Genomic DNA, 27,957 nt, shown 5'->3' with positions numbered 1-27,957 from the left:
GTGGGTTCTGGGGACTGAGCCAAGGTCCTTGCACTTGGGTGGCAAGTTCTTTGCCAGCTGTGCCATCTCTTCAACACCTAGCAATGCAACTGTTGAGTCGTCTGTGAGCCTTCTACATACATTTCAGTGTAGGCTTTTGTGATCTAAACCCCCTCACTAAAGTTGGCATATTTCCCTAGTTACAGCAGAAGGCACAATCTGCTTCCATAGGTTAACCTAGCAACCCTGTCTATACTGTGCTGCTTCGCTGGATTAAACATAAATAAAACGAGATCTGACTTTTTTTTTCATCCTGGGTGTAGCCAAGTCCTAAAATACTTTCTTGGCACTAGATAACCTTTGTTCAAACACTGGGCATCCCCTAAACAAACAGGCAAGCAGATCACAAACAAATCACCCAAATAAAGTCTGATATGAACCTGGGAAGGCAGTGATGTGTCTTCCTGGGGCGCTTTAGAAATACGAAGGCTGACCGTGCCCTTCCTCCTTAAAGCAGGGTCAGCAGTCGACAGAAGTAATCCCCTGGTATATGGCTTAACCTGCATCCTCTTCAAGATGCTCCAGGGATGGCATGGCTATCGGAGCATGAGCCAATGCCCTGCTTCCTTCTCCTTTGTGCTGGGCAGAAGGTGTGGCTTAGAGGCCAGACTCTTATCCTGGTTGGGGATTGGAATTACCTGACTCTCTCAAACAATCCCTGGTGGGTAATTGGGGGAATGGCATTGATAGCCGTCCAGGGTGGGGGCATGGGTCTTGCACTCTGCTGAGAACATAGCTATGATTTAGAAATTTAGCACAAGGGTTGAGAGGAGGAGAAGCAATAGATAGCTCACTAGCCTGACTTCCTGTGGCTTTGGGGAGGAGTCCAGGAGCTGTTACAGAGTTGGTATAGGGTACTGTTTGGCTCTCGTTGTTGTTAGAGAGGCCTGAATTCTGTCTGTTATACACCTAGCCCTGCAGAGATAACCTCTTTATCCCTTGAAGGGATTTAAACAAACTACGGCTCTTATTTTATTCCGTGTCCACTGTTAAGAATTCATGCAGAGTACGTTTGCATGCTGCCAATTAAAATCTGCCCCCCGCCCCCAGTGAAGGCCTATGATTACAGCAGAGGCAAGGTATTTAATACGCACATCTCCTTAGTCTACACCAATTAACCCCAGGAGGAAAGAGGCATGCGAACTCGTGAAGAGGTTGGATAATATGATCCCAAGAGACAAGATACACGGGATGAAACACTCAGACTCTGGGACAGTCAGAGCTCAACGCTTCTGCTTGTGCCTGTGCTTTACAATGACAAGCCCATTTTTTTTTTTTTCAATAGGGCATTACAGAGTTTTCTTCTCAGGGCTAGAATGACACATGGCTTCCAACAGACAATTTTAATATCATTCCTTAGACACAGACACAGAGATAGACACACACCTGTTACATGCGCGCACACACACACACCACATAATAAATATAAAAAGCATTTTTTAAACATCACTTTCACATATTCTCTCTCTCTCTCTCTCTCTCTCTCTCTCTCTCTCTCTCTCTCTCTCTCTTCTATGTGTGTGTGTGTGTGTGTGTGTGTGTGTGTGTGTGTGTGTAGGCAAAAGGGCATAGGAGATCTCAGCTGGTATTCCTTAGATGGCTATCAATCTTGTTTTTTGAGACAGGCTCTCTTATTGGCCTGGAATTCCTCAATTGGACTGGGCTGTTAAGCCAGTGAGTCCCACGGATCCACTGGACTTCCAAAGATCCGAGGTTATGGGTACATGCCACCATGCCTGCCTTTTTAATAGAGGGCCTGGGGATCCAAACTCAGGTCCTCGTGTATGCGTGGCAAGTAGTGTACTGAATGAGTCATCTCCCTAGACTGAAGCTCTAGTTTTTTGTTTTGTTCTGTTTCGTCTTTCCCCCTCACTTTTCAGAAGGGCGGCGGAAGCCTCAATAACTAATCCCAAGAATCGATGAAGTATTGATCACCAACTGTTTGCCTTGGTAAAGCACTTAAGTGCTGCTTCCCATGGGGCACAGTGCCTGCACCGCCAGAAAGAATGAAACGCTTAATTGAACAACACGAATAGAATCTGTTAGAAGGAAAGTCCCGTGGCTCCTCCCTTCTAGTCATCAAATGATTTTAACAAGTCTAAAATTCTTGAAAAACAGAACTTCCCCTTTGCTTTCTGGCTTAAGTGTGATCCCCACTGGAAGGAAAGGAATTTAGAATTGCTACAACTTTGCTCTCATTCTCTGGATTCAGATGCTTCCCAAAGGCGACAAAGACTAAAATAAAAGGACCCTCTCCCCAAATATTCATGCATGCTCTCTTTAGTGGGGAGGTTTTCTACACCTTCCAGTAGAATTTTTGGCTTCTAAAGAAGTTACTTCCAGGAAAGAATTCTTTCCTTGACACAGACAGAATTCCACTTTTGGGGCAACCTTGATGCTTGTCATCAAGGTTGATAACCTGAGTCCTGAGTCCCATCTCTGGGACCCACATAGTGGAAAGATAACTGACTCCCATAATTTATCCCCAGACCTTCACACAGGTATACAGTAGTACACATACACACACACACATACACACACACACACACACACACACACACACACACACACAGATAGAGAGAGAGAGACAGAGAGACAGAGAGACAGAGGGGGGGAGGGAGAGAGGGAGGCAGGGAGGCAGGGAGGGAGCACAAGCAAACATAAGGTTCAGGCTTTCTTGAAGCACGTTTTCACGTGTTAACCATTTAGACTTCTCACATTATGTCTTGCTACCAAGCCATCTTGCCACAATATTATCATTAGGATGAAAAACATAGAGGAAGGTTCAAGTTTTATATGTTATACATTTAGGTATCAAGACGAGCATACCATTTCCCAAGGTATGCTTCTTAGTAATTTAGTTATAGGACATGTTCCAAATGTGTTCTACTGGGGAGGTTGCCTATGTGTGTGCGTGATATGTGTGTATGTGGGTGCATTCATTCGTGGAGGCTTGAGGCTGACATAGAGAATCTCCCTCAGGTGTCTTCCCCTTATATATGTGTAACACATATGAACAATGCTAAGGGCCCTGAGAAATTCTGCAATGACAAAGTTTACAAATGAGCATCACCTAGTATTTTCCACATTTGTTTGGTCACAGCATATTTTCTTAAAGTATCTGTTGTGACTCATGCTATTGGTATTTCTGGGTCTATACTTAGGACAATGCTTCCATGTGTGATTTATTTAAAAACAATGATTCTATACCAGGGCATGAGATATTAATGTCCTCTCGTAAATACTAGGAAAGTGTCTGCAGATATTTTTAGGTTGTCACAATATGGGTGTTCCTGGCAGGTATGAGAGACAGCCTGGGATTATCTTAAACACCATGAAATGCCCATGACAATCCTATCCCTATGTCAATGAAATATCCAGCTTCAACAGTGCTTGTCGAAATACTTAAATGATTCTGAACTTGGTGACTCATGTGCTTTCTCTTGCTGTGAAAAACACTGGCCAACATGAGGACAAAAAGGTTTATTTAGTTGACACTTTCATGTGCTCCATCACTGAGGGCAGCAGTCAGGGCAGGAACTCAAAGCAGGAACCTGGAGGCAGGGACAGAAGCAGAGGCTGAGAAGGAGTGCTGCTTTCTGGCTTGCTTCCAAGCTCACATTCAACTGCCTTACATTTACATCAGGCCCCAAATGCCCAGGAGTGGCCTGTGTACGATGGGTGGGGCCCTCTCACGTCACTCGGCAGTCAAGAAAACACCCTATGAATATGTCCACGGACCAATTTGATGGAAGCCATTTCTCACTTGAGAGTCCCTCTTCCCAGGTGACTCTTCTTGGTGTCAAGTTGACAAAACCTAACCAGCATGCTTGGTGACCTTAAGTCTATGAGTGGGCATCCAGACCTCTCCAAATACAGTCAGGTAGATCTCCTTATTCCTGTGTGTGTGTGTGTGTGTGTGTGGTGTGTGGTGTGTGTGTGTGTGTGTGTGTGTGTGTGTGTGTGTGTATGTGTGTAGGCTGGAGGTCAACCTCACAGGTCATTCTTTAGATGCTCTCCACCTTGAATTTTGAGACATAATCTCTCACTGGGAAGAGGTGTTCAGTGAGTCCCTACAGGCCCACCTGTCTCCACCTCCCCAGCACTGGGATCTCAAATATACCACCATGCCACAATTTTTTATGTAGGTGTTAGGGGTCAAACTCTGGTCCTTCTGCCTGTGTAGTAAGCATCTCTCCAGCCTAAGGTCTTTATTTCTTACAGTAGCTTTGAGTGTCTCCAATGTAACTTAAAAAATCCAAAACAAATACCTTAACATTATCTAGTGAGTTATTGGAAACCTGTTAAATCTTTTGGATTAGATATTTCTACCAAATTCTTAAAAGTTTAGTATGGTCCATATTACATAGCACCATCACACAATATCTAAGTATTATCAAATGGCCAGAATAGAAGACGTCTTTAAGTATATGTTCCATAAATATACTGTACTACACAATTCATGCAGTCTTGATGCTCTGAAATCTGAAACACTAGTCACTCTAGTGACCTTTAATTGTCAACTTGACACAGCATAGAGACATCCAGGAGGCAAATCTCAAGATTGAAGAATTTCGTACATCAGATGAGCACATGGAATTTCTGTGGGGAGTTGTCTTGATTGTTACTGTGGGTGCCATCATTCCCTGAGCAGTCCTGGGCTGTGTAAGAAAGCTGCTTAAGCATGAGCTCATGAGTGAGCCAACCACCCATATGTACTTCACGTTCCTGCTTGAGTTCCTGCCCTGACTTCCCTTGGGGATGGACTGTGACCTGAAAATTTAAGCCAAATAAAACCTTTTGTACCCTAAGTCACTTCTGGTCCCATTGTTTGCCACAGTAACAGACTGAAACTAGAATGGTAGCTATATTGATACCTTCTTTCTACACACACAGAAACTCAGTCTGAGTACTACTCATTTGTTAGTTTGACAGGGTAGGACAAGAGTTCTCCCAACCTTTAGTGACCTCCTCTTTCCATAGCTGTGATAATATGACACTGTCACTTTTCCATACATATTTCACATGTGGCATGAAAGAATAATTTCATGCCATGAATATTTATGAGTTCAATTTGTAGTTTCCAACTGTCTATGAATTCTAAACTCTTAATTTGAGGCTACAAATGGATAAAGATTTTAATCAAATATCGGAGGCATTTTTCCAACTATTATTTCTTACGATCTTTCTTGTCAGTCAAAGACATTTAGCCAAATCACAAATAGTAGAGGATATAAAAGTCATCACATACAAAAACTTCTTTCGTCTTAATGTTAACTTCTCGTATCAGAACACATTAAGGCACGGGAAGTCAAGACTGTGGTTTGACACTAACATACACTTCGTGTGGGATTTTTTAGGAGTTTATTTTTAATTCTTTGTGTGCTGGGGGTATGCACATGAGAGCAATGAGTATAGTACCCACAGAGGCCAGAGGAGAAAGCTGGATCTCCTGAAGCTGGAGTTACAGGTGGTTATGAGGCACCCAATGTGGGTTCTGGGAACTGGACCAAGGCCCTCTGTAAGAGTAGCAAATCCTTCTAAGTGCTGAGTAATTTCTTTACACCATCCATATTATAAGTCAAGTAGAAAGGTACAGAGGAAAGTAAGACTTCAGTATATACTTAAGAGGGTTTAGACTTAGCTGTAGATTCTGATTTCATCCTTTTCTTTATATAAATCCACAAATGTTTACTTTTTAAAAATACTTTTCTGGTACCAAAGAGATCGGACCTGAATGTCTACTACTGTTGGATGGCTGGGTTTGAGTTCCGCAAATTCCCTTGCTATTTCACATCTCAGAGACAGATGATAGGACTATTTCTATAATATACTAAGCAGGAACCCAAAATAACCTAGCTACCTTCAGGGTGATTACAATATATTTTTGTGTCGTGGAAGACGGTTAAAAAACAAGTAAAATCTAAATACCAGTAAATTCCTCCATGAAGATAAGGAATCCCTTGGCAAATATTTTTCTGTGAAAATACATGCCCACGTACACGTATATATGTGCACAAGCATATCCATGCACACAGAAGCCAGGGACAACTTGAGGTCCCATTCCTCGGGGGCCTTTCAATTTGTTGTTTGTGACAGGGTCTTTCACTGGCCTGGAAATCACCAATTAAATACATTCAGGAACTTGACTCTGAAATTATAACATAGCTTACAGACGTACCACTTTAGTGCATCAGGTAATGTGAGGAGCTACGATAAAGAGCCTACCCCATGATAATTAGAGCAATCACCAATTGAAGGTACAATAAACACGAGAGTCTATACTGACTGAGGGGTAAGTCTATCTAATTTCAGGCACCCTAGTTAAGCTCACGCACATGACACAAGGTTACCCTCAAGATCCTCCACACAGCATACAGTTTTACATGACTCATGAGTAAAGTATTTGCAAAACCTGATCGTCCACTCAAAGGACTTTCTACACCATTCCCTGACCTTATCCTTTAAGCAAAGTTACCTTGTCACCATAGACCACAATAAACCCTGCCACTTCAGTCGGTCAAGTCAGGGTTGGTTTGCAAACTATAATCAACTGTGGTTGCATGACTTACTAGAGTGTGTAGAAATTGACACTCGGTCTTCATTTTCTTTCCCACGTCACCCTTTTCCGTTTTCTCACTGGTAGTCACTGTGACCATTCAAATGCCTTTATTACCCGCTGTTGTTATTCAGACAGCGGGGGATTATGGGGCCCTCTAACATTATACCTGAGGCTTTACTGCTTCCAGAAGGATAACTCCATTTCTGAAGGGAAACAAAGGGGTTTGCACACAAAACTCCGAGCTCTTACCATGCTTGAAATGAGATTTGAGCTTAGCCATATCTGAGATCAACGATTTTTATTAACTACCCCAGGAAGGCCGGAAAAACACAGCCCTTTTCCATGAATGTTTTCACTGGTTCAAAGCGCGGGCAAACCATTACTCCTCCACGGTGATGTATCTAAGATACATTTGAACACTTACTGTCTAAATTAAACTAAAAATTTTCTTTTATCAGAAGGCAGCCATTATTGTTAGTGTATATTTTTCTCTTAAAAGACAGAGAAAAAGGGAATATTTCTATACAAGTTTAAATGTAACTTTACATGTTATAGATCAGTTTTAAAATATGATTTCAAATAGATCTATTAGAAAAATAAAATTAAAAAAAAACACAACTATATACATAGCTGCTGATGTTACATGTGCACTAGTTTACCCAAAACAACAACAACAACAAACAGGTATGAAGGTTATAGTTTCCCAAAACAAATCCAGTAAGTATCAGATTAGCTAATAAAAAATAACTGGGGGCTGGAGACATGATCCAGTGTCAGCGTTTGCTATACGAGCATAAGGAGCAGAGTTTGGAAGGCCCGTGTAAATGCCAGGTGGGTGTGGCCACCTGCCTATAATTCCAGCCTGGAAGGTGGGTACAGGGGATCCCCACAGCAGCTGTTTAATGAGACTGGCCAATCAGCAAATTCTGCTCTGCCTGAGAGACCTTGCCTCAAAGAATGAGGTGGAAGAGCAAAGAGGATGATCCTTAACGTCAGCCTTAGGAGTCCACATCCACAAAGCATGCATGTGCAAGCAAAAATATGCATACATGCACGTACACACACACAAACACACACACACACACACACACACACACACACACACACACACACACACAAACACAAAGAAAAATGAGAGAAAACTGATTTATCTGTTCAGATTAAAAATGACCAGTGTCTTCTGGACACGACAGGACAGGCACACTTGGGAACTCAAAGCTGCTGTGGTCACCTTCACAGGACCCACACAAAAGACCAAGCCAGTCCACCGTCCAGCATGGGGGGGGAGGGGCTCACAAGTTCCCACCCCTACCTGAGGAGCTACTGACAGCTGACGGTTTCTGAGGGAGACTCAGTTTCCTTTAAGACTGGGGGACCCCTGGGATGTCCACTATGTTCCAGGGGAAGATCCCACACCCATAAGCATATGGGCAGCACAAATTGTACCTGGTAAGTTATTTAAAAAATACTTTTAAAAGAAAAAGAGGGCAAGAAGTTACGAGGGAATGGAGGGGCAAAAGATGGATCTGGGAGGAACTAGAGGGAGGAATGAAGAAGAGTAAATATGATCAAAATACATTTATGCATATTTGAAATTCTCAATTAATAAGAATATATGTTTAAAAAAATAACTTTGGGGTCAACTGATACATTCTCCCAGTAGTTTTTGTTTTGTTTTGTTTTTTTTTTTTTTGGTTTTTTCGAGACAAGGTTTCTCTGTGTAGCTTTCCGCCTTTCCTGGATCTCGCTCTGTAGACCAGGCTGGCCTCGAACTCACAAAGGTCCACCTGCCTCTGCCTCCCAAGTGCTGGGATTAAAGGCATGCGCCACCACCGCCCAGCTTTTTTTTTTTTTTTTCCAGAGCTGAGGACCAAACCCAGGGCCTTGTGCTTGCTAGGCAAGCACTCTTCCACTGAGCTAAATCCCCAACCCCTGTTTTTTCCCAGTAGTATTTTTATGTAAGGAACCAGAATTTTTTTTATTACTATGACCAAAGATCATGCATGAGCTGAACCAAAGAAAATCTATAGCACTTTATCCCAAACTAGAACTACTTTTGTAGGGTGAATTTTGAGGTGAGTACAGAGAAAGCCCTGCCCTCCAAGAGGTAAAATGGACACATAAGTAAATGACTACAGGACCTTCTTTCCCCTTGGGACAAGGACAGCTCACGGGACAATTCTCCTTTAGTATTGACACACCATGTAATAATGGACCAGCACATGTATTTCAAAATCCAAGAGCTACAGAAACTTTAGGAAAAGGAATTCAAACATCATCACGGCACCTGCAAAGGCCGCACTCATAGGTTCCTAGAGAACTAACTAATGGCATCACAGCGATTTTCCCAGTCTATTCCGAAGGGACCTGGGAACGACTGACTGACTGACTGACTGACTGACTGACTGGCTGGCTGGCTGACTGACTGACTTGGGAGTTTCACTTCCATGTCACCAGTTTCCGACTCAGGGTGCCTGGACATATTTCTCAGGTCATTTGACTGACCTAGAGTCAGAGCCCACCCAGTAAAGCAAAATCTCAGTATGAAAAGGCTATGAAACAGAAGCCTTCCGGGACCAACCTTGCCACGTGAAGAACCGGGAACCCGGCATCTTTTTGTGGAAGAAAAGCTTCAATGACCCAGAGCACGGAAGTCAGTAGAGAGTTTGTGTCTACATTCCGCCAGGTTCCTAAGTTTGCCATGCTGCATTCCCGCCTGCTCTGAGCAAATCCCAGGCCTGAGGGCTGGCTCTCAGCTCTTCGTTTATGTTATTTTAAACTGCCGTTCTCTAACTTAGGGCTTCCTTTAAAAAATAAAGTATCTTAAGATATTCTTTTCAAATTTCTTACATTTATATAATGTATGTTGATCATATTACTTTCTTCTTGTGGCTTCTTTTCCCTGCTAAAATTTTTATATAACTCTAGGTAGACAGGCATATAAATAAGATACACAAATCAGACATCTACTGATAAAAAACCATAAAGAAATTTATTTTAAAGCTATTCTTTGTAATAAAAAAGGTGTAGTTTTACCATTTATTAAAGATGAAAGCAAATTTAAAAATTAATGAGATAGATATGTTTGTTTATTTTTACATAAGCAATTAAGTCTTGGCTGAATATTTGACACTGTAAGAAACAAAGATTCTTCAACATTTTTCATAATCAACTGATATTTTGATTTCATTATTGTCAGTTTTGTGAATATTACTTCACATAAATGCATAATGGTTGTCTAGGGCCATTACAGAAAGTGCCAAAATTTCAACCCTAATCCCATGCCAAAACTCATTTAGCAGATTATTACCTGAAATTCAAGTTATCAAGATACACAGAAATGTGAAAATCAAACATCCTAATGTGATACAGTCCAAACATATATTTATGTGTTGCTTCCACGCTGTAGAGCACCAGGAGGAAAATAGTAAAATTTTTTGTTCTTTGTAATGAAGCTGCCATGTTCCTCTCACATCATAAAAAAAAATGTAAAGTACAATAAAGACACTAAAAACCATAACACACAATGCCCTGGGACCTGAGCCATGTGTCTTAGGCAGCATTCAGCAGGGCAGTGCTGCATAGCTTGACATGCTTAAGAGTATGTAGTATGTTCAGAATGAAGGCTGCAACATAGGTGCACACTACCAGAGATACCTCAGCATCATCACCCAGTGCACACTACCAGAGATACTCAGCATCATCACCCCGTGCACACTACCAGAGATACTCAGAATCATCACCTGCTTGATGTGGAATCAGAACATTCAGAAGCCTGTCCTTATTTCCAGTTGTCTGTGCAATGGGAACCCTCCTGAGATTATGACTGACAGTTTCAGAAGCCGGGTCCTACATAACCTCTGGTGATCTTGTGTACACAGGTAGTTCTGGCACCCAGTAGAAGGAGATACATTTAATCAAATTATTTCCCTGCTCCATGATCAAGACCACTTACAAGAAGTCAGCACAGTAGGTAAAATGCTTGCCCAAAGACTGGCTTCAAAACTCACCTCTATACAGAAATAACACAATTTTAAAAATCCCACAGCTATGGCGGCTACTACCTGAGCCCACAGAGACCACAGAGACAACAGTGTGCCTTCACTCACCGCCAGAGACTTCGGTGTTGCTCCCTGAGTTGTGTCAGCAGATGCTCGATGCACTTATTTGAGTCCATGTATTCCTGCAAACAGAATAAGAGGGATTATAACTCACTACAGACTGGCCATTCACCACAAATTACACATGAACATTTCAAAACAATATTCAAGTGTCTATTTTGGTAACACTAGTTTTTTCATTGATTTGCCATGTGAAATACAAAGCCTCTAGGGGAAAAAGTCACTGTAGGCTGGGGAGATGGTTTACTGGGTCAATGAGGATCTGAGTTCAATCCCCAGAACCTATGTTTAAAAAAATAAAGTCAGGTGTAGTGACATATATTTATAATCCCAGCTCTGGAGAAAGGGAGACAGATCACTGGGTCTTCTGGTAGGTCAACCTAGAATCAATGACAGACCCTGTCTCAAATGATAATGGCACCCTGAAAAAGATGACTGAAGTTGTCTCATGGCATTCATTGTGCACACACATGCATGGAAAGTCACTGGAACCATCACTATGCTCTAAGACGACATCTCTTTCTGTCAAAGAATGATTTTCCAAAAGATAATCCTTCATCCTTTTCCCCGGTTGTAGAAACCTAGGCCTCTACAGTCTACACGTGTGGTCATTTGTCATGATATCACTTCTCTACCTCATGTGACAGCTTCTATAAACAAACTCCCAAAGTGAATTTGGGGTTTATTGAGTTAGGGGGAAACTCCCCTGTCTTACAAAAAAGCCAACATTTCATGCTTATGAACATTGGTGTCCATGCGTTCTACTCCAAAATACAGGAAGCTATGTTGGTGCCCTTAGAAGAAACATTATGTATATGTGGAGGCCTTGGATTTACTGGTCTTAGGGTAGTCATTTTCTCTTTCTTTTCCTTTTTTAAGATTTTATTTATTATGTATACAGTGTTCTGCCTGCATGCCAGAGGAGGGCACCAGATCTCATTATAGATGGTTGTGAGCCACCATGTGGTTGCTGGGAATTGAACTCAGGACCTCTAGAAGAGCAACTAGTGTTCTTATCTGCTGAGCCATCTCTCCAGCCCCAGGGGGTAGTCATTTTCAAGTAAAAATAAACTATATAGAACATTTTATATGGGTATCGTATTCTTTGGACACATTCACTTTCTTATATATACGTCATCATCTTCTTATACATACATATGACCGACTTGTAACTCTTTTAGCATCTAAGAACAGCTAAAAAGTAAGGCACATCCTGTTCTATGAAGATGTGATGCAGATGAGGAAGTCCTTGATCCAATAGATGATGACTACATTTGTTGACAATCACACAACTGTAGCTGTGTGGTTTAGCTCTGGCCTCTCTATTATAGTCCACTGGTCTTCATGTCTGTGTCTGTGGCAGAGCCAGGCTGTTTCTGTCACTGTGGCTTTGTAGGACAATTTCAGATCGAGTGTCATGGCACACCCAGCACTGCTGTTTCTTCTGAAGGTGACTTTGGCTGTCCAGGGGCTTAGATCCTTCCACATGAATTTTAGGATTGCTTTTCCTAGATCTTCAAGTTTTGGTGGGCACTGTGTTGCATCTATAGATGGCTTTGGTAATATGGCATTTTCGTGTTATTAATTCTGCCAGTCCATGAGCATGTGAAGTCTTTCCATCTTCTAGTGGTTTCTCAGATTTTTTTTTCTTTTAGCTCTTAAAATTTTCACAGTAGGAGTATTTCGAGAGAGAGACAGAGAGAGAGAGAGAGAGAGAGAGAGAGAGAGATTAAACGAGAAAAAAAAGATCAGGAGAAAGGAAGGAAAGACCTTAAGAGGAAAGGGGGAAAGAAAGGATGAAGGGACATGCGACATGACAGCCAGCTTGCAGGGAGGAAGGGGACCAGCAAGAGGGAGACCTGGGCGTGTGGAAGGAAGGTGAGGGAGGAGGGCAAATTAGAACCATTTATAATGAGACATTGTTTGAAAGGCCATAATGAACTCCACTACTTTATTTTAATGATTTGTAAAGATCTATTTTTTCAACTATGTGCATGTGTAGAGGAGTATGTGCCGGTGACTGCAGAGCCTGCAGAGGCCAGAGGAGAGCAAGGATCCCTGCAACTAGAGTTACAGATAGCCGTGTACCCCCGGATGTGGGTACTGGGTACCAAACTTAGGGCCTCTACGAGGGCAAGTGCTCTTAACCACTAAGCCATCTCTCCAGCCTCCAAATCCATTACTTTGTAAGCTATTTTAAAATTGTATATTTTCTTATTTGTGTGGCTAAACCCATGTTTAAAAAAAAAGTATCTGAAAAAATGAAGAATTCATTTTTCACATGAAAATCCTATAGAAAAGTCTATAGACTGTGAAATCAGAATTTTGAATTTGTTATTTCTGAATACATGGCCCATAGATGATAGTGCATCAATTGCTAACTTGCAAACACAGTGTGTAAAATGCTACATGCTACTGTTTCACTCTGGAAATGTTTTCCTGCTTGAAGAGCTGACCTGAAGATCTCTGCTTCTCCAGCACAGCTGGTAGAGACTGAATGGTACACAGTGGTTTCAACATTAAAGGTGCCAGGAAACCGGCTGTTGTCTGTCTGTGGACTTTGAAATACACTAGGGCTTTGGTTAATATTAATATTTCTCTTTCTGAAGTACAGATTCATTATTAAACATTATATATAATCTATCACTTCTACAGGAATATTCTCTTAATGGGAAAGTGGGGTACAGCCAAGAGTTGAGCCATAACCATTGGAAGGTTCCAGACCTGAGCTCATGACCCTGGATCAACCCAGCCAGACTTGAAGGTACCTTACTACCTTTCCAAACACATTTTAGCACATAATAGCATGCATTTTCAGAGTGCCACAAGTCTCTAAAAATGAATTATTTAGGATATTGCAATTCAGTAACAAAGATTCCGATAAAGAGTCATATGCCTAATGAATTGATATGCATCTTCAGGTGACCATGGAGTAAGTCCTTAAATAAAATACTGGGGCTTTGAAAATGAAGCAGACCAGAGATCCTTGCGTATTCATGTTTATTGCTGCCAAGATATGGATCAGCACAGGTACTCATCATTAGATCAGTGGATAAAGAAAATGTTACACACACACACACACACACACACACACACACACACACACAAACAGAGAGAAAGAGAGAGGGGGAATAAAAGTAGAAACAGTGAGGATGAAAAGTCTAAAAGGAAGTGGTAGGAAGAGCAAAAAAAAGTCATGGGGGCAAAGACAGCTCAAACAGGGCCAGGAGAGTGTTCAGTGGGTGAACACATTGGCGGTACAGGCCTGAGGACTAGAGACTGCCCCCTGGAATCCACATCAAATTCTGGGTCCACTGGTGGGCATCTGTAGTCCCACCATCCCTACAGTGAGACAGGGACAAAGAGAAGAATGTCCCAGAAGTCCATGCATACTTGGCACAGTGGCAAAAATAAGAGAGACCCTACCTCAACAAAGTGGCAGGAGAGAGCTGGCCCCCAAAGTTGAGCTCTGACCTCCACAACCATGATGTAGCACATGAATACCCACACTAATATATACATACATACATACACACACACAAGAAAATAAATTCAAAAATATAAAATAGTAGACATTTCTTCTCTATATACAATCTAGATTTAATGATCTATAGTATATGCACATACATACATACATACATACTTACCTATGCATATATGCATACACGCATGTGTGCAAGTGTGTGTGTGTGTGTGTGTGTGTGACGTGAAAGTAGAAGGGGGACTTTCTGACATGGGAAGTCAGCTAGAGGTTAAAAACCAGCAAGGCACATTTGATGTATTTATATATATATATATATATATATATATATATATATATATATATATATATGAAATCTAATAAGATTCAATATTATATATGCTAATTAAACATTTATAATAATTTGTTTGTTTGTTTTGTTTTTTTTGAGACAAGCTTTCTCTGTGTAGCCCTAGCTATTCTGGAACTCACTATATAAACCAGGCTGGCCTCAAACTCCTTATGTAGGCCTACCTAGTCTTGAACTCACAGAAATCCACCTGCCTTCTGAGGCCTGGTATTATAGGCATGCACCACTAACTGTGATAATATTGTGTTCCCCAAAATATTGTGCACCCTAATAAACTTATCTGGGGTCAAAGAACAGAACAGCCACTAGATATAGAGGCCATAAAATGATGGCACACACACCTTTAATCCTAACATTCCAAAGGCAGAGATCCATCTGGATCTCTGTGAGTTCAAGGCCATACTGGAAACAGCCAGGCATGGTGACACATGCCTTTAATCCTAGGAAGTGATGGCAGATAGCAGAAAGGTATATAAGGCATGAGGACCAGGAACTAGAGCCTGGTTAAGCTTTTAGGTTTCTAGCAGCAATTCAGCTGAGATTCATTCCGGATGAGGACTCTGAGGCTTCCAGTCTGAGGAAACAGGATCAGCTGAGGAATTGGCGAGGTGAGGTGGCTGTGGCTTGTTCTGTTTCTCTGATCATTCAGCATTCACCCCAATACCTGGCTCTGGGTTTGTTTTTATTAATAAGACCTTTTAAGATTCGTGCTACAACCAACCCCAGCCTCATAAAGTCCTTTTAAGAAGATGCTGAGAAAAGGATCCAGAAGAGAAAGAGGCATGAACATGGTACACAATGAAGTCAGCTAATACAAAAGCCCAGAGACGTTATTTGGAAATGAGACCAGAGGACAGTGAGATCTGGGAAGATGAATGGGAGTGAAGAGTCTGCAGTGAAGTCAGGTTTAGGCAGGAATGGAGGCACTCACCCTGGAAAGCACTTTGGATTAAAGCTCCTTCACTGAGCGGTCCTTGATCAGCCCAGGGGGTTCAAGTTGACCAGTACAGTAATGGGGCTGGAGAGGGGGTGCAGGAGGTAAGAGCCCTGCAGAGGACCTGGGCTCAGTTCCCAGCACCCACATGGTGCCTCACAACCAGCCATCACTCCAGTTCCCGCAGTAATGACAAACACTTTCTGACTCAATGACTTAGGTTCAAATCCTGGTTTTGATCTTATTGGCTGTATTCTCCTGGATTAATTACTTTTTGAGCTTTGTATGTCTTAGCTTCTGTCTTTGTCAGAAGGATAAGTGATATTTAGCTTGTAGTGGCGTCGTAAGGTTTAAGCAAGTCTATACCATCATGCATACCACATAAGACACACAGCTCTCCTGACAGCACTGCCCTCCTCCTCTCAAAAGAGTTCTCGCCTTCTAGAGCCTCAAGATTTTTCTATTTGTAGAGCTTGCGAACTAAAGTTTTCTGGAGATGCTGACCCTGTATCGAAGCTCCTGCAGATGGATTAACCCTGACTGACTATGGGAAGATGAAATACTGCAGAAAGAGAGCCAAGATAATCTTGAGCTATCTCGGCTTTGTAATAACTATTTACCTCCACAGATTTATCAGACCTAACATTTGGGACTATTAGGTAAAGTTCTTGGACTATCTCATTAAACTCAACAGACTATAGCAATCCTAAAGCTCAGATTTTGTCATCAGAAATAGAGATTTCCTCTTGTTGGTGTACTGACGTGTGTGTGTGTGTGTGTGTGTGTGTGTGTGTGTGTGTGTCTGTGCATGCGCACGCAAGTGCACACGCACTAACCTGAGATATGTGTGTGTACATGTGCACTGTACTGACCTGAGATGTGTATGTGTACATGTGTACTGTACTGACCTGTGATGTGTGTGCACACATATGTGTACTGTACTGACCTGAGATGTGTGTGTGCACACATATGTGTACTGTACTGACCTGAGATGTGTGTGTGCACATGTGTACTGTACTGACCTGTGATGTGTGTGCACACATCATATATGTACTGTACTGACCTGAGATGTGTGTGTGTGTGTACATGTGTACTATACTGACCTGAGATGTGTGTGTGTACATGTGTACTGTACTGACCTGTGATGTGTGTGCACACATATGTGTACTGTACTGACCTGTGATGTGTGTGTACACATCATATGTGTACTGATCTTCGTACATGAGTGCACTCGAGTGTGTGTACATGTAAATTTTATTCTGACTTTTTTTATTTGGTGTCTATAACACTTCATGTGTCCTCGGCCATGTTAGAGTATGTCATACTTCACGTAGGATAATTTTAATCTATGTGTGTAGGCCATGACCAGGTACCCTCATGGTGGAGAAACAACCTCGTTAAATAAAATGGGAGTCAAGATATTTGGGGCAATTAGAAAGCTCCAGGAATGAAAAATCAGTGGGAGATTTTAAAAACTGAGTGGGATAGGGCAACAGCTCAAGTGAACTTGATCTTCCCTGTGTGTGTTTCTCTTTCTACAGTTTAAATTCTCTGTGGTCACAGTGCACAGTGAGAGTGCGGAATATTAACTGTCAAAATGAAGACGTGGAACACAGTCCACAAAGAGGAAAGTGTCATTCCATTTTAGCAGATGAGATTAAAAAAATCCTTCAAGGAAACAATTTCCCCTCCCATAATCTCAGACCATGAGCCTCCATTCTCCTTGTCCTTGTCAGTGTTCTGTTGAAAACATTTCGCTGAAGGAAGGATTAAGGAGGCAAGAAGAATCATGTTACAGCAAGTTGGATTTATATAATGTGGTTTTAAAATTTTTCAAAGGTACAGCATTAAAGAGACATCTGTTCCATGGATAAAACTTATGCAAATATGAATCACTTTAAAGACGTGGTTCAGGAAGTTTGCCTTTCACTTAATTCAAACATTTTGGAGCAATCAGTATGAGACACTGAAAGGGATTAGAGGTTTCGAGATAATGCGTGGTGGCCTTGTACGTCTGTAGCATTTGATGGAACCTGTCATTATTGGAAATAGGTCAGTTCAGAGGGAGGCCCATTAGAACTGAATCCTAAGAATGCAAAGCTCCTGGGTGTCACTCACTTGGAGTGGAGTTCAAAATGTAACTGTCTATTAAAGCTTGCAGAACTCCAAAAGCACTCCTGCAATCTCTCTATTTTAATTAGCATAATTTACGGCTGCAGAGTTTGGAAGAGCCTGCCAATGGAATTCCCAATCCACCTCCAGGCAGAGATGCAACCACAAGGAAGCCAGATGTTGGAGGCAATGGAAACTTTGTAGATGCAAGAATTTCCACACTTAGGAAATGACTAACTACAGTAACAAGAGATATTTCCCTTGAACAAAATTATTTTGTCATCGTAATGGAAAAGTACATCTGTACAGCAAATGTAAAATACTAAACATCCCCACCTTGGGAATGCATGGATGAGCGTAGTCACAGCAAGGTAATAGAGAGGAATTCTGGGCTGGGGAGATAGCTCAGTGGGCAAGGTGCCTGCTGTACAGCATGAGGCCTATGTTTTGATCCCAGGACTCATGGCAAAGCCAGGCCTGGCTGAGCACTCCTGTGATCCCAGACCTGGTGGTGGAGACAAGCGGATCTTGAGGACTTGCAGTCCAGTCAAAAGAGCCAAAATGACCAGGACCAGGTTCAGTAAGAGACCCAGCCTCAAAACAAAAGGTGGAGTGTGACAGCAGACACTCAACATGTGGCCTCCACACATGCACAAATGGGTGAATGTACCCTTACATGTGCATACGCATGCATGTACCATACACATTCATATACACATGCATACACCATAAACATTTATATACACATGCATATAACACACACACACACACACACCCCAGAGGCATCTCAATGTTAACTGAAATTTGTGCCAGTCCACATTCTCCCATGGAGGTCGTTGTGTGTTAAACACCACAAACCAATCAATTCAGGAGCCCCAGCTTTGGCAGATTAATTCCGCCTTCATTATCCTCCTGCTTGCTGCTCTCATTTCTCCCCCATTCAAGTAATCAGAAGCTTGCTACTGCTGAAAACCCTTCACCACAGCCTCTCTGCTCAGGCCGCTGAGGACTTCTGCACAAAGGGCTCTCACATTGCCTGCATGGTCTGTATCTCAGGGCTGGTTTCTGCTGCTCCTGACATTTTACACCAAGTTCTCTCACTCTTGACATTCTCTGGAAGCCTCTGCCCCCTCTCTGAGATCCTCAGTCCTTTTTGCTCCCTGTTCTCACCCTGTATCAGAAGTAAGGTTTAATTCTAATTCCACTTTTACTAAAGTGCAAACCGTAACCCTGAACAGGTCCCTGTGTGTGTGCTTCCAACTCTGCCGAGTTCAGCCCTTTGTTTCTGTACACCTCACTATCCACTGTAGCACTTAGGACATCAGTCACTCAGAGCTGATTAAATGAATGAGTGGAAGAATGAGGTTTGCAAGTCAGTAGCCTGTCATTTCTCAGCATGGCAGTAGACTGTATGTATAAGAAAAGTCACCAGGAGGAAATGAATTGTTTCAGTTACCAGAGTCCTCATCAAACCTCCATTCCTGTCTTGATGGGAAGCACTACAGAGCTCTGTGTAATTGGAAAGCCTACTTTGGGTCCCCAGCCACTCCACATTGAATGATTTGACCATAGAAAGCTCAAGGACAAATCTAAATACCAATAGTACATCACAGCAGGCAGAAAATGGCCAGTGGGGCCATTGCATGGCTGCACTGTGGTACCACAGACATTCTGTTCACCTGAACATCGGGTCACAAAATGTTCTTTCCCTCACCACCATTGACCATGGCCCTTGAGCTTACTATCAGCACCGTCCTTCAAAATATAGCCAGTCATGTTCTAAATTTATCTCCAATGACTCCCCAAACCTGTCCTGGCACTGGGGTGAAGCAAGTCTTTTTCCTTATACACAGCAAGATATAAACTTGTTGCAGTGTCTAGAATAAAACTTGATACCAGGGGATGATAGTCATTGTTCCAGCCTGAAGGCATTTTTAGAGACTCCCACACAGGGTCTGGACTACTGTGTCCCCTAGCTCAGGAGGATAGTATTGAATTGCTATTGGGGGTTCTCATTTCTTCCCAAGGGCTAACACAGATTGCCCCGCCCAGCCCCAGAATTTGGTTTGGTGAGTGTGACTGGAGCCAGAGAGACTGTACCTCTAACAATCCCCAGAAGATATCTCTGCTGTACTGAAGATCACTCTTTGCAGATCACCAGCTTGTAGAATAGGGACTGGTTCGTCTTATTACTTATCAATGTCCTCTCCAGAAGATGAACGCCAATGTGAACACACGAGAATCAATCATTCTACAAATGTTTTATTGCAGTCCAGCATGCTTCACCTGTGCATATATATGCAGGGCAGGTCTTCCCACTTCGATTAACCCAGTCTAGAAACTCCTGCACAGACATTCCCAAAGATTTGTCTCTACTGGTTGACATTGGTATTAACCACCATGAGATCTTTGATAATGCAAATGAGTAGCAGGAATGGGAGTCAAAGAGAGAGTGTGGGGAGGGGAGTGTTCTCTTTTGGTAATGGTCTCTCCCCAGAAGAAGGACTGGGTACCATTTCTACAGAGCAATCCTCATTCTACCGTACAGGCTCAGTCACCTCTGTCGAAGAAAAGGGCAGTTGTGGGGTATGGCCATGTCTTTGAAATTAGAATGTTTTCTCCTTCTGCTTGGCTTCCTAAGAACCAGCCTAGGCCTTGGTTGACATCCTAGGATGAGGATCAAATAGCTTCCAGGAGATTCAAATGCCCATCCATCATCATCAGAGTGATTCTGGCATGGTTTCTGACAATAGACAGGACTTAGGATACAGATGTCTCATAAAGATCACTGGTAAACTTGTTAGAAATCTGAATTCTCATAGAGTTTTATTCAGACCCACTCTTCTCCAGAGGTGGAGGAGCCGGGAAACCTGTGGTTTTTGGAAAATGCTCCAGGTAACTCTGACCTCATTAAACTTCAGGAGCCCATGTTTGGTAAACGAATACACCATCACCCTGCATTTTCTCCCCATGTTACTTGGAAACTCCGTAGCAGGCACTTCTCTTTACCAGAAGGAGACCGAAGGTAAACAGGATCCGCTCCCAGCATCTTCTGCCCTGAGCTCTGCAGCTCGTTATATGTGGAGCAATTTAAGATTACCCCTAGAAGAGCCCCAAGTGTCTTGTGGTCTGAAGTGATTACACTCCTCTGATTAAAAAGAGCTTTTATTGGTGGTTCCCTGGAGGGCTGATGCCACCAGAAGTAAATAGCCCTGCTCCCCTGTTTGAAAGGTAATTAGAAAGCCATTTTGCTCTGACTGTGAGAAGTCTCTCTGACTCCAAAGGAAAGGAGTTTCTTATCTATTGAAGGACAAGATGAATTAAGTTTGTGATAGAACACGGTTGTAGAAATCTGGACTCTCTCCCACGGGAGAACTGAGGTGGAAACACTGTAGCACACACTCCCTTTCAGTTCAAAGAGAGATCTTGTATCTAGAGCCCTCATCTGGATGCCAAGCCTTCCCCAGAAGGAAAGTGGTGCTGGAGTGGATGGGTTCATCCTTCCCACCATCTGGACTCTGCTCGCCTTCTCTGTTCTGAAATCTGATGAAAATGGTCCCCCCCAGGCTCAGCTCAATGCCTACTTCAGAAAGCACTCTTCTGGTTGCCAGGACAGCCTCAACAGGTCTCCCGGCATGCTCTCCAGGCCAGCGCAGTTACCGTTCCCAGCAAACATGTTAGAACTGCCCTTCCCACTCTCCAGGATTCCCCCACCCCAAATCCCTATCTCTGGATATAGAAGGCCCTTAGCTAGCACATCAGGTGACACCGAGCTCACTGAGTATCCACCCTGCAGCCCTCCCTCCCCCCGAGTCCAAACCACCCTGGCATCCCTTAGGAGTCATAATCCATTTAAGGCTACAGAGAACTCCTGGCATTCCCAGCACCATTCAGAAACAAATGGCGCAAGGTGTCTTCTTTTAAAATTCTCATTTTTTTTTTTTTAGACAGGATATGGGAAATTGGTAGCGGTATCCTTGCTCCCATGTATTAGGCATATATCTATACCTATCTATCTATCTGTATAGATAGATAGATAGGTATAGATATATCTACATACACACACACACGCATATATATATATGCATGTGTGTGTGTGTGTGTGCCTAATTAAAATAATACAAAAGAAGCAACAGCTACAGTACTACCACTGTGTGTGGCCTAAGTTTGTGTTCACTATGAACCAGGGTGAAGATGGGCTGACGTGCAGGATCCGGGACAACACGACAAGGGGCCACGTGGACTAGTACTTTCCCCTTTCCACGTTTTTAAATCTCATGAGCATTTGTTCTTACATGTGTGGTCAGGCGTGTACCAGAGCATGCACGTGGGGCTCAGAGGACAACCTGCAGAGTCAGTTCTCTCCGTCTCCCATGTGGCCTCTGAGAATCACGAGGTCCTCCGGCTTCGCTGAGCCTTCTCACCGGGCCCATAATTGCTGCTGCTGTTACTTGTATCTACCTCTTCCCAAGGCCCTAAGCTGCCAACCCCATTCCACAAGAGGACTGGGCACTGAGGACACACCAAGGCTCCTCCTGTCTGTGTTCTGGAGTAGGACAGTCACCAAGGACAGCAACTCTAGCTTCAGACACTCATTAGGGCCACACCTCAGACAGTTCACTTACCAGTGGAAGTTACCTCCCCTGAACCCTCTGTCCCACCACCGAAATCAGCCACATCCAGGACAGACTAGCGTGCTAAATCAATTCAGGAAGGCAGTTTTTCTGTAATGAGGGTTGTTAAAGGAGTCATAGGGAACATCAGGAAATTCATGCAAATATTTGGGGGGATTTGTTCAGAGTATGCAAATGTCACATAATTAGTTACAGGGTTTTTATGCAAAATTAAATTAAATGCAATAAGGAATCACGCACAAGAATAAGGCTAGTTAACATGGAAAGAACTTTGATTTCTGTGACTGGAGGGCTGGAGATTGAGGTAAACTTCAGGTGACCCTAATTCGGCTATCAACGTTGTTATTTATTTCTCAGGGGTCAAATAGCCTAGGGTTCCCAGGCTCTGAAGGACATTTGTGTGGGTGCCAAGAACTAGAAATGCCAGTCTGTTTGGGGGGGCCTAGACTATTGCAACCATCACCAACAGGATAGGCAAATCCGCCTCTCCTTGTGAGGCAAACTCTACTATTTACCAGAACAAATCCAAACCTCTCTTGAAATCTTGAAATCTCTGTCCCTCTGTCCCAGCCGGCACAGACAGACAGGCTGGAGAGAACGGAGGGAGACTTCCTGCAGATCAGCTTGCAGGACTCTGTAACAGTCACACTTTCAGCCCAGTCTCTCTGGCTAAAGGCTGTGTTTGCTTCTCCCTCTGTCTGGGAAATACAGGAATCAGGCCCCGAAGGACCCCTGGCCACTTCAACTGTAAGCCATCCTTGTTCCTTCAAGACTGGCAACATGAACCTCCCAGGGCTCACCGTGGACAAATCCTGGGTGAACCGGCTGAAACAAAAACTCTACCAGTTCAGCTGTAAACTCTCATGCCACTGAGTAGCCCTCAGGCCAGTGCAGGGTTTTGCTCATCCTTTATCCATTAATTTCTTTCCAGAAGTCCCATCACTGACCTAGGCAGAGGTACAGAAGGAAGGAGTTACTGTCAACCTGGGATTCACTCAGAAGGTTCCACAGTCACTATCATCCTCCCCCATAGGGCAGTTCACCTCCTAACCATACTCAGCCTCCTATCTTGAGCTCAGTTCTTGGGGCTTCAATGGGACAGCCCTTCCAGCAGGTGACGCTGGGTTACAGCCAGATTTTACGCCTGCCTACCACACGTGTGTACTGTAGAGGAAGTGACAGACACTTTGTGGCTGTATAACAGAGGTGAATCGTGCTCTACCCTGCAGAAAGTAATCACCAAGTACACGTCATCACCAACTCTGCGCAGGCTCACTGTTAATGCTTAATCTGTTCTGCCGTAACCCCTCCCAGGCCCCGGAGGAGTACAAGGCTGATACCGGAAGATGCTAACTCATTAGACTCAGTGCTTCAAGAAGTGCCTGAGCCCAGACATCCAGGGAATGAGGAAAGCACGTGAGGGACGATAACAAGAGAGGCACAGGAACAGCAAGTCTCGGGTCCTTGCTGGCCACCTGGCCAGAGAGCCAGTTCCAGAATCAGACTGTATGTGCCAGCCCCTCTCTTCCCACAGAATCTTCTGGTTAGAGAGGAGATGGAAGACAGGTTTGGGTAAGGTTAATTCTGTTTGCTCAGATTGCCAGCTCTCTGAATGAGGTAGTTTTAAAGATCTACTTCCTGCCTCTGCTCATTGGCAGCTATGAATGACAGGCAGGAGTAACACACGCTGGGATATGAATGGTGCACTTTGTGAACATCTGTGTTGTCTTAGAGGCCCAAGGGGCGCTGGGCAACATACTGTTGCTTGAGAATCCAGGGTTGTATTTAAGCTCTATGTGAGCATCAGGAACAGAAAGATACAAGGTTTTAAAGACATATTTTTTAGCAAATGAAGAAGTCAAAGCTGTCCTGAGGCTGAGAGAAAACTTAGTATCTGAATGCTACAACCATATCCTACAAGGAAAAGATGGCTGACAGGGTGGAGACACTTAGTAAAAATAAAAAGGAAGCTGGGCGGTGGCGGCGCATGCCTTTAATCCCAGCACTCGGGAGGCAGAGGCAGGTGGATCTCTGTGAGTTCGAGGCCAGCCTGGGCTACAGAGTGAGTTCCAGGAAAGGCGCAAAGCTACAAAGAGAAACTCTGTCTTGAAAAACCTAAATAAATAAATAAATAAATAAATAAATAAATAAATAAATAAATAAAAAGGAGTTGGGGCCAGGGTTACACAACAGACCCGGCTGTCCACACATGGAAACACCTATTTTCCTGTCTGCCTGGCTATCAAAAGCACCTGACTTCTTCTTGACTGGACCGTATTCTTGTTCTGTCTGAAGCTCAGTACAAAGCCCTGTGCAAAGGTTGTCTTTGCCTCTTGTCATTATCCCACTTCAACTAAAAATAAACTCTAGAACAAGTCCCAATTCCAAAACAAAACATTTACCTCACCACAGTCAGTACCCTCTCGATGATGTTATACCTCATCTACGGCCAATATTAAACGTAATTAGCTTTGAGGTACTGTGTTTTTACAATTGATTCCAAACACACACACACACACACACACACACACACACACACACACACACACAAATGGTTCCCCTATAATTTGCCTGTTTGTCTAGTCATTTTTTAAAACAATATAAATCTACTACTGTATCTCACAGGTCAATCTGTAAAGTGAGTATTGTATTAAGTCCTCATTTCTGTAAAGCCCATTTTATACATACGGATTAAGAGAAAAAGTCAAGAGGTTTGGTTAGACACAGTCCTTCTAATCTTTGAATACACTAGTGGTTAAGTTGGTGAAAACCTTAGTAAAGGAAAGGATACTGGCAAAGACACCAATCTGTAGCTAGAAAAGGTCAACTCAGCCACTTACAGAGACATCTGTCCCAACATCAGCCTCCCAACTGCCACTCAGACCCAGGTTCAGGAAAGACAAGGCTGTTTCAGGAATGAGCTCAGAGGAAGGTAATTTGTAGGTTGCATTATACATAACGCTTTCCTTTCAACCCTCCATCATAAAATGCCACAAAAAGGAGTTTCCATTTCTGTTTTACGGATGAGAAACCTGAGCCCAAAGAGTTCCAGTGACACCACCGGACAGGGGAGAAGGTAGAAAGCGAGTCCTTCCAATCCCGGAAACCAAGGGTGAAAGCTTACCTTCCGCACAGTGTGCGTGCTCACTCGGGAGAGTCTCACACAATCTGCATTTGAGAATCTCTCTGGGGATCCAGCTAGGATGGCCTTTGGCCTCAGGGCTCTGCTGGCTTCCTCTTAGGAGAAGGAAGGGTGTCCAGAGCAGATTTTAGAGTGCCTTAGTCAGAGAGTCCCACGAATCACCCGGAAGGCTTGTTGAAATAGCACACTGCCTCCAGAGCCCTGATTCAGTGCTTGGAAGAGATAGACATGAGCATTTGCATTCTGACATATCCCCAGGGGACCAGGATGCTCAGGCTTGCTACACAGGGCTACATTTTCAGAACCACTGGACTGAAAGCATCCCAAACTCCTCTAAGAATTTAAATACAAGAAAGACTTAACATTCTTAGCATTTAGGCCATCTGTAAATAATATCTATTTCCTCATTTGGGCACATTCTTTAGTTTTTATTAGCATGTACTAACTATATATAATAATGGGTTTCATCATGACATCTCATACATGTATATAATGCATTTCATCATATCTACCCCATGATCCTCTCTTTTCTTCCTCTCAGTTCCACTGATCCCTTCTTTTTCGCAACCAATTCCCTTCCTAATCGCATACTTCATGTCTTTATTTATTTATCTGGTAAATCAATTGTTCTCGTTCTCACTGCTCACAGGATCATGGGTAAAGTGCTTTCTAAAGGGGCCTGGGCAAGTACCAGTGACTACATCACCAAAGACATTTTTAAGGGGCTCAAGTTGTATGAACACATTTCATCAGTCAACCATCAATCAATCCCCAATGCTCTTGTGAGCTCAGTTTCTGAGTCCAAGGGGAAAACTATGTTCAAGGGGGAAAGCTCAGAATTTCTTTGGGCAATGGCAATACGCTGCCAGACAGAGAAAGACAGTCCCAGCTCTAAAAGGAGATCCTAGCTCCACCTTCAAACATTCTTGTCCTCGCTTGCAAACACGCTCAGGCCCAGGAGGCTTCCAAACTACAATTCGGCTAAACCTGGAAATGACAGATTGAAGGACCGGCACTCTTCCAACCGGAAGTGGAGGAGGTTCACAAGTTGCTTGCTGTACAAAGAGATAATCCCCCTTAGGGGCAGCTCTGGCAAATTGCTAAGGCTACCTCCTTTGGGAAAGCTGGAGGCCCCGACGGCATCTTGGTTTCTTGAAGTTTGTTTTTCTCTGAGGGTCACTGAGAAAACCTTTCAAAAGCATTTGCTTGGGTTTAGACAACAAATATTTTAAAGCCAGGGCTCTCCTCCTCAGAACTTGTATACAAAAGGCCTTTTCACAGGCAGCTGAGTCACCCTGAGCAGGCATGAACACTGGAAAACCTTAGCCTCTCTGATTCTCTCCTCTGAGGCTGCAGCACGGGGGTCAGACAGGAGGGAAACTTCACGGGTTTCTACTAAAGCCTTCACTGAATGGGCCTGAGTTACAGAGCCAATACTAAATAACCCAGAGGAGAAAACACGCATCAAAGCACGTTCTCCAAGGCCGCACTCAATGCTCATTCCTTTAGCGGTCACTGGGCAAGCTGGTCGAGCAGCTGCTCGGTGTCTGACTTCACTGTCCCAGTTCCTCTCTATCTCCCCCGGGGAGACAGGGAGACAGGCCAGCTTCCTCCTCACGTGCAGCCCCATAGCTTTAACACGCAAGTCTCTGTCCCAGCCACACAGCCAGTGAGGAAAAAGGCCAGGGAAAGTGGATGGAAGCTTCATGTCTTCAAGGGTGTGTACCCACCTTTGAGGAAGGAGTGATCCAAACACAAGTTTGTAAAGATAAGTATTTTTACAGACACACTCATGCACACACAACAAATCAATTTCCATAACACACACATATTATATATATTGTATAATACACATAGATACTAGATATTTATATAAAGGATTTTATACATGTATATAAAATATATTTATATGTGCATATAGCATATATAGATTTTATAGAGAATGTGGATCTTATAAATGTATATTGACCATATATATAAACTTTGTGTATATAAAATACAGATTTATATTTGTCTATAACATATTTTATATTTATATATAGGTTTTATATGTATATCTAATATATATATGGATTTTATATATCCATTACATATCTAGATTACATATAACATACATAGATTTAACATGTATATCTAGCATATAGAGAGATTTATGCATGTATGTAACAGATTTTATGTATAACAGATTTTATGTACACAGAACATATACAGATTACACATATATAGACGCCATATATACCGATTAGACAGCATATAATAAATCCCACATAAGGCACGTGGTGCAAGGTGGCCCAATGGACAGAACCAGATCCAAAGCGCCCTGTCTCCTTTCCCGGCTGTATTCCTTCCGTCTCCCTCCTGCTGTCTGCCACCGCCCAAGAGCCCGCAATGATCTTGTCCTGCTGGTTTCCAGGACTTCCTGTGAACTATGAGCCCTATTCTCCATCAGGGCTCCCTGTGCCAGTGTCAGGGAGCTAATGGAGAGGAGGGGCTGAAGGAAATGAAACAAGCACAGCGTACGACAGGTCAGCTGAGTTCCTGTGTGAATCAAGACACTTAAGGCAATGTAACCTTATCTGCATT

General features: G+C 43.1%; 1 protein-coding gene across 1 annotated transcript in view; it reads right to left on the bottom strand.

Moving 5' to 3' along the window:
- Positions 1 to 27,957, bottom strand: part of Nckap5 (NCK associated protein 5) — a 788,185-nt gene that overhangs the window by 606,352 nt on the left and 153,876 nt on the right. The window contains exon 2 of the mRNA XM_059280499.1: positions 10,711 to 10,784. Within this exon, the coding sequence (XP_059136482.1) occupies positions 10,711 to 10,784 (74 nt within the window). The remainder of the gene's footprint in view (positions 1 to 10,710; positions 10,785 to 27,957) is intronic.

Source organism: Peromyscus eremicus, chromosome 15 (assembly GCF_949786415.1).
Source record: "Peromyscus eremicus chromosome 15, PerEre_H2_v1, whole genome shotgun sequence".
Classification (NCBI taxonomy): Eukaryota; Metazoa; Chordata; class Mammalia; order Rodentia; family Cricetidae; genus Peromyscus; species Peromyscus eremicus.
The sequence above is the reverse complement of the archived record's forward strand: the minus strand, read 5'-3'. Positions and strand labels throughout refer to the sequence as shown.